The sequence below is a fragment of the Podarcis tiliguerta genome (genome assembly GCF_965153285.1).
Source record: "Podarcis tiliguerta genome assembly, chromosome: 8".
NCBI classification, from domain to species: domain Eukaryota; kingdom Metazoa; phylum Chordata; class Lepidosauria; order Squamata; family Lacertidae; genus Podarcis; species Podarcis tiliguerta.
In genome coordinates this window covers 60,311,968-60,319,956 of record NC_139541.1, presented here as the reverse complement: position 1 = coordinate 60,319,956, position 7,989 = coordinate 60,311,968, and the positions used below count along the sequence as shown (strand labels likewise).

At 45.9% G+C, this 7,989-nt stretch overlaps 1 protein-coding gene across 2 annotated transcripts in view; it reads right to left on the bottom strand.

The window, feature by feature from the left end:
- Positions 1–3,451: 3,451 nt before the first annotated feature.
- GRHL3 (grainyhead like transcription factor 3) overlaps positions 3,452–7,989 on the bottom strand; it is a 53,193-nt gene continuing 48,655 nt past the window's right edge. For both annotated transcript variants that reach the window (XM_083455351.1, XM_083455352.1), the window contains exon 16: positions 3,452–4,388. In XM_083455351.1, the coding sequence (XP_083311477.1) occupies positions 4,274–4,388 (115 nt within the window). In that variant the 3' untranslated portion in view covers positions 3,452–4,273. The remainder of the gene's footprint in view (positions 4,389–7,989) is intronic.

Below are 7,989 nucleotides of genomic sequence, written 5' to 3'. Positions count from 1 at the left end.
AGAAGTAACAGAGCTTGGGCTCACCTAGTGAGATTTATTAGCTGTAGATTCAGGACAGAGGAAAGAAACTGCTTCTTAGTGCTTCAGAAATGGAATTCACTAGCACATGATGGCTGTGAGCTTTACTGGCTTTAAAGGGAGATTAGACAAAACCAAGGAGGAGGAGTGTGCTGAACGGGGACACCCTGTAGCAGCGCCAACCCTTTAGGGTTGTTCACTAGCAATGGGTAATTTGCCCCACCACTCTTTTTCTCTCTTCTTGCCACTACCCATTGACTTGTCACTTGGGGCTTCCACTGCCAATGGCCATCTGCTGACTTCCAAGTCTCCTGCCTGGCGGTCACTTCCTCCTACTCTCCCAGTCTCTTTAAACCAGCAGCATAGCCCCAAATGATCTAAACAACACAGGTACCCTCAGATATGCAGATGACACAACACTGATGGCAGAAAGTAAGGAGGAATTAAAGAACCTTTTAATGAGGGTGAAAGAGGAGAGCGCAAAATATGGTTTGAAACTCAACATCAAAAAAACGAAGATCATGGCCACTGGTCCCATCACCTCCTGGCAAATAGAAGGGGAAGAAATGGAGGCAGTGAGAGATTTTACTTTCTTGGGCTCCATGATCACTGCAGATGGTGACAGCAGCCACAAAATTAAAAGACGCCTGCTTCTTGGGAGAAAAGCAATGACAAACCTAGACAGCATCTTAAAAAGCAGAGGCATCACCTTGCCAACAAAGGTCCGTATAGTTAACGCTATGGTTTTCCCAGTAGTGATGTATGGAAGTGAGAGCTAAAGAAGGCTGATCGCCGAAGAATTGATGCTTTTGAATTATGGTGCTGGAGGAGACTCTTGAAAGTCCCATGGACTGCAAGAAGATCAAACGCATCCATTCTGAAGGAAATCAGCCCTGAGTGCTCACTGAAAGGACAGATTGTGAAGCTGAGGCTCCAATACTTTGGCCACCTCATGAGAAGAGAAGACTCCCTGGAAAAGACCCTGATGCTGGGAAAGATGGAGGGCACAAGGAGAAGGGGACGACAGAGGACAAGATGGTTGGACAGTGTTCTTGAAGCTACAAACATGAGTCTGACCAAACTGCGGGAGGCAGTGGAAGACAGGAGTGCCTGGCGTGCTCTGGTCCATGGGGTCACGAAGAGTCGGACACGACTAAACGACTAAACAGCAACATCAACAACACCCTTCCCATAACCATTACTCTGCAGCAGTCACACACACACACTGCTGCCTCTTGGTAGAAGCCATCCAATGTGCTCTGAGCTCTGCGCTGATCCTGCACTGGGGACAGCTCAGTTTGTGTCCTCAGTCCTTCTCAGCTCGTGAGCAGCTTTCCCATACATTTGACTCCATTCTGTTTGAAGGAAATGTGGGTAAAGTTTACCATGAATGTCCAGTTGATCACGTGTTGCCGGGGCAGCGGCTGAGAAACAGCTCTAAGGTCAGGTCAAACCAGCTGTCTCTGCCTGCTGCTGATTCCACTAGAATCACAAGCTCTTTGACATAACCTTGGGCACCCGTAAGACTCACTGTCACACCTGACATTTCAGGAGTTTATGCTTCAATTTCCAGGAAAGTGTCAATGGGTTCTGGGTGAGGAGTGAAGAATGTAGGCCCATGCTTCGGAATATGCGCCAGATGCACATTATCTGCCTGAAAGCAATTTGCCACTCTCCCAAACTTTCCCTCAAGCCCACTCTCAGCCCCGCCACTAAGCTGAGTGAACTGAGCCAGGGGAGTTGGGCTGTCCTCTCTCTCCATTGACTTCTGATGGGTGACACTCCCTAGAACCAAGTGTGGTGTTTAGGGTCATTTGACAACATGGGTTGAATAGATCTGTGCCCTGCCTGAGACGTGGCGAAAGGGTTGTGTGACTTAATCCCTCGGTTCGAACCCTTGATTGGCCAACATCCTGGTGATATAGCAGAACTCAAAGACAAATAAGCATCTTTACTCCTCCAGCAAAACCTCTATGGGCCACAGGAATCCTGCACCATTTTTCCTTTTGCATAGTGAAGGATGGGCCTAAGGTTGCCACCGCCACAACAACAAATAATGTTTCCTGCTCTCTCATTCCCCTTACCCACCCAATGGTGGACTGGATTTTCCAGTTGACAAGTAATTCACATGAAACAAAAGATTGCCATGAGTGGGTGACCTACACCACCTACTTTTAAATAAATAATTAGATAGGACAACACAGATCTACAATCAGATGTCATGCCTCTAAATTTTAGCAAATAGCAGCAGTACGGCCCTGATTTGGATCAGATAGCAGCACTGCGAGGAGGAGTTGTGTGTGTCTGACTTGTTTATTTGGTGCATGATGCTTGTTCTGGGTGCTAGAGGTCGATTTCCAGATGGGGTCTTGCAATGGGAGGGAAAGTAGCCACACCCTTAGAAACATTTGGGGATGAACATGTCATGCATGCAAAATGGCCCCATATTAATCCCTGACATCTCCAGGTATGGCAGAAAAGGATTCCCTCTTTGAAATTCTGAAGAGCTGCTGCCAAGCTATTTAGACAATAGAGAGCTAGATGGATCAATGGTACAAAATCAGCGGAAGGCTGCTTTTTATGCTTACAACCATTTCCCTCAATATTCTAAAAATCACAATACTATGTTTTTCCCGCTCAAGGGAAACATATGTGCACACATGCACCCACTTGTCTTTGTATGCTTGAGTATATTTCCCATCAAAAGTGGAGTGAGAATGGGATTGTAAGGGTCTTGTTCGTTTGCCTTTCCCACCATTGTTATCTCTCTTTTGCAGCTTAGGCATACCCACCCACAGCCCACTCATCCTTTCCTGAGTGATTCCAACCAATCCTGGCTGACATAATAAATGCAGTGACATAATACACAGCAGCCAGTCGGATTTGGCTGGAGGACTGTGTCCCAAAGCCAATTCAATTCAATGAACAAGGTATCTGGTTAAAGCCCTTCACCAACCCAATGGGACAATGATTTACAGGGCTCAACCATGTTCACAAAATACCCCAATATCAGCTAAGCCCCTGTCACTTATGATGCTGGGTGCATACGAGGGGGCTTTAAAGGCCCAACCCATTTGTAATTAATCCATTTCCCCTTGATGATGATAATAATAATAATGTTTTTATTAATTCCCCAGCCACTCTGGTGACCTACTGGCCCAAATGAATCTACCACCTTTACCAGCCTTCTCCCTTGAGAAGCTCTCCTCCTATCACCTCCAGCTTGGTGCAACTTCTGTTTCTGCAAAGGACAGAAGTTGCTTCCTAAGAGAGGCCTGGCTTGGGCACATGGTCAGTCTATGGAATGTTATCAAAGCTGCATTTCTGCTGGAAGCAAGACTCAGCAGCCAAGGTCTCCTTGTTGCCCCATTTCCAAAATGCCCCTGAAGAAATTAAAAACCCATCCCTATTCACTACTTACGCTGTCCCAAGCTTGCTTTCAGTCTTTGAATCTTTATTACCATAATAATAACATACCCTTTTTTTTTACTTTTTTTTACAAAAATGAACAGAAAAAAACAAAACAAACAAAGACAACAACCCTGGGGAATTATGAAGCAGCCTGGTTTTGAAATGCTCTACCTTCCTCCATTGTCAAGTTCAGTATAAAACAAGATACTATTTATACATATACACACAGAAAGAGAGATAGATATTATTATTATAATTATTATATATATATTTATAAAATAACAAATGGAATCAGAAATGTATAAAACGGTCACTCTGGCCAGGTACTTCTCTTGCAGTTATTTACATCCAGGGTTATAAGGGCAAGTAGTAAGGCAGTGAGAAAATGTAAGGTTATGTGTGTGCTTGTGTGTAGGCATATTTGGTAATATCCAAATGCAATTGTGACAGTCTCTTGTTTGCTAGTTTGGCAGTTCAGAGAGGCCAAGACAGGCACCGGGTCGTTCCCCTGCCTGAAAGAAGTTGGTGCTTCCCTAAGTGCGGAAAAGTAAAAAAGCTCAGTATTGATTGCCTGGCAGAGGATCATAATAAAAATAAAGTATAAAACAACAACAGCAACTCCTCAACGGACAGAAGTTCCACATTCACACTGAGAATGGATCTTCAAAGCAATCTTCACATGTGGAGCCTTGGTTCTGTCTCTCTCTTGCTCCCTCCCTCCAAAAGGGATGGTGTTCAGGTTAAATGCTTTGAGCCGATGGTTTTGACTATGGGGTGGTTTGCTGGTGGATCGAACACAGCTTCACAAGCGGCCTCCCAGCAGAAGTGTAGCCTTTTTGAGTCCTTAGAGCTCCTTGAGGGTCACCTGGAACTTGTCCTCTGCTTCAACTACGTCAAGTAAAAAGGCCATGTGGTTGCTGTAGTGTTGAATTATGTTGTTGTCCATATTCACCAGGATTCTGGAAAAGAAGCAGAACAGAGAGGCTCAGCTCAACAACCAATCCTTCAACAACTCCCCATCGGAAGTCCCTCAAAGATGGGGAAATCTTGCAATTTTCTGAGGTGGAGTATTGCACTATAAGATCAAAACAATGTTCTTTGCCGGAGAGCCATAGTACTTCTCTCTTAGGGGGCTGACTGCCATTTTGAAAGGAGAAGTGAATTCCCACCCCACCCTCTAGGGCAAGCTTAACTAAGCATCTGTTGAGGGCAGGGGGTGAAGAGGATGGCCTCTCCAATGGCATATGTACACTTGCTTGTATCCTATCAAATGACAAATGCTCTTTAACTACAATATGGATAGTGGAGTGACTTGCTTCCACTTTCTGCTCTGTTCTGGTTGGAGAGGCCAGTAATCACATCCACACTACACATTTAAAGCATAGTTCTATGCCCAAAGAATCCTGAGAACTGTAGTCTTTTGAGGGTGCCAGGGATTGCAGCTGTGTGACAGGTAAACTACAGTTCCTAGGATTCTTGGGGTGTGTGTGTGACTATATAAAGTTCTTGTTGAGCTTTCTCATTGGTAGGTCCACGACAAGCACAGTACATCAAATCACTTGATCATATAATAATAAAGCACAAAATAAAAGCCAGTTGTACAATGTTTTCTAAGTACACAAGTGTCTTGTTTAAGACCAATGATAATTTCATGAATGAAAGTTTGATTTATGGACTTTGAGGCTTAAAACCCATTTACTGCCTAACCAGCATTATAAAGGAGATATGATCATCTCTTGGCTTTATTTTTTATTGAAATGGGAAGAGACCGTGGTGGGCTTTGAATCTGATTGTAGCTAGCACCAGTGCTTAGAGGTGGAGTTTTTAACCTTTCCCCTTGTGCTATTTTTCTCCAATTAAACCCATACCCATCCCAGCTACGCTGTGCAGTGCTGGTGGTGAGAGTACAGTCCCCCTGCACATATAGTATGGGAGGGGAGAGGGCTATGCACTTATGCCCAGGACCTTTGCTCCAATCAAATTGGCAGCCCTGTGCAACTCTATTTGAGTAAACATAAATCTGGGAAATTGACCACAGATCTCCCATGTATCATGTGGTTTAACTCTTACCTACCAGGAACAAGTCATTGTAATCATAGAGCATACACACCCTTCAAGCTACAATTCAAGGAATGTCAGCCAGCCTCAGATACAAGGGGGAAAATCCCAGGCCCATAAAGTCGGAACTGGATAGATTATTGTCATATTTTACATTTCTCAACTGCAACCAGTTCTCTCTCTCCTTGTAGTGCACAGAGAGAGGCATTTTATATGGACAAGTAACTGTGGAAGAATTAGAGGGTTTTCTCATGTTGCACCTGGTGGTTTTGGAGTTTTTGTTTTTTTAGAAAAAAACAAAAAACAAACCCCGGAGACTCTCTTCATTCAACATTAAAAGCTTAGATATAACGACCCCTAATAAATTTCACCGCTCTTGCTCTTTCCAAAGCACAAAATTGCTCCCCTGAGGAAAGATGTCTGGGTTATGTGCTACAAAAGAGGGAGCTTCCAGGTGGAATGGTCTGAGAGTCAGGTGTGCTCTGCGCTCATGCCTGCCTCCCATAAGCCACCTGATGTCTGTGCGCCTTGTCTGGCACAGCAAAGAGTAGCATCTAGCCAGCCACACCAAAGCGTCACACTGGAGAGCACTTTAAGATACTTCCTGAACTGGTGTTCACCCCAGACTTGAACAGCTTACTACCCATTAGGTCTGATGCAGTTTGCCAGGCTGATCTATTAGGGTTGATGTGCTACTGCCCCACCAAGCTCAGCATGCCCTTGGCCAGCCCACACCAGTCTACCTCCTTAGGTACAACCAGTCCCTGGGGTTGCATTGGTTGCTGCCTTCTGCCTTCTATAAAGGCTTCTGCCTTCTATAAAGGCTACACTGACTGCAAGAACTCAACACAGAAGGGCAGGGGAGACAATTAGTCAGCATCACCTGCCATTGGCTCTGGCTTCACTTACTGTTTGGGTCCACTGTCTTCTACCCTACTGGTCTCAAGGGGCTCCACCCACCACTGGCCTGCCAGCCACATATAGCAGCCCAGCTGGCAGCCCCAACCTGTTTTGGAATAATCATAAGAAGGGTCTGCTGGATCATGCTAAAGGCCCACGTAGTCCAGCTTCCTGTTCTCACAGTGACCAGCCCATGGGAAGTCTTAACATGCAGAACCTGAGCACAACAGCATTCTTCTCACCTGCAACTGCCACAACTTGTATTTTGGGGGTATTTTGCCTCTTGACAGTGGAGGCAGAACATATAGCCTTGTCCTCCATAATTTGCCTAACCATCTTTTAAAGCCATCCAAGTTAGCGGCCATCACTACCTCTTCAGGGAGAAAATCCCATAGTTTAATTCTGTGCTGTGTGAAGAAGTCCTATCCTGGGTCCATCTGGAACCCTCCAACATCCAGCTGCCTTCAGGAATACATTTTAAGTAATCTCAACTGAGTAAATGAGCCACTTCTTCTCCCTTTACAGGTGCCTTACCAGTTTTCTTGTTTTTTCAAACAACTGGCAGGCCACAATTGTGGCCGATTAGTCATGCTTGGTGAGTTATGTACGTTGGCCTTATTCTCTCTCTAGCCTGATGCTCTCATCACCACCCACAACCTACCGAGGGCCTCCTTTCCCTTCTCCAAAGCCCTGCTCAGCTGTGGGCTGCATCAGGCACACCCTCTAGTGCTCGGCAACTCTGCCGCTTTGCCTCTCTTTTCAGCCCAAGCCCTGGACTGGGTCCAACGAAAGCAATGAGCTCATCTGCCAAGCATTGATTGGGAGGTGCGGGGGAGAACCTGGGATACTCGATTGTATCTCACTCACAAGGAGGCCTTCAAGGAAACAGAGGAGAGAAAGTCTGGCAATGGAGGAGATGTTCCTCACCTGTCAGGCAAGGGGAGAAGGGCTGCGGTTTGCGGAGGACCTGGGGCGGTTCAGAGACACAGCTGCTTCTTTCAGAAGCCGCTCTGGAAAACCTCAGCTAGCTCATTCCCATGGAATTAAAACCTGCCCCTCCAAAACTGGAGGGCCTCTTTGCCTGTTCTGCAGATGAAGCCGACCCACGTCAGTCAGATAACCCTCCTTTGACAGGATGAAAGGCTTCCCTCAGCCAGCTCATACAGGTGCTTTTTTTAAAGGGGCTACAGTAGGGGCTACAGTAGCTTCCCTTCTAGTGCCACCATCAATCTAGGCCCAAGCTTGATGCAATGCGGCAACAACTGTGGGAACAAGGGCAGCAAACTTCCACTGGTTGGGAGCCAATCTGAAGCAAGAGGCAGGCTGTTGGAGGCCCAAGTTCTAACCCCTGCTCAGCCATGAAACTCTTCGAATGACTTTGGGCCAGCTGTGCTTGCCTAACCTACCTCACAGGCTTGCTGGGAGGATAAGGTGGGGTGACTGACACACCCACACACCAGCTCACCATCCAAAATGCCAATGTGATCAATGACAGTGATTATAATAAACTGAAGCTTAACTGGGAAGGAACGATACAATATTAATAAGTGGCCTTTCTAACATAGTGCTAAGTTTTGGTTTGGTTTAGCCAAGGTCTGTTCA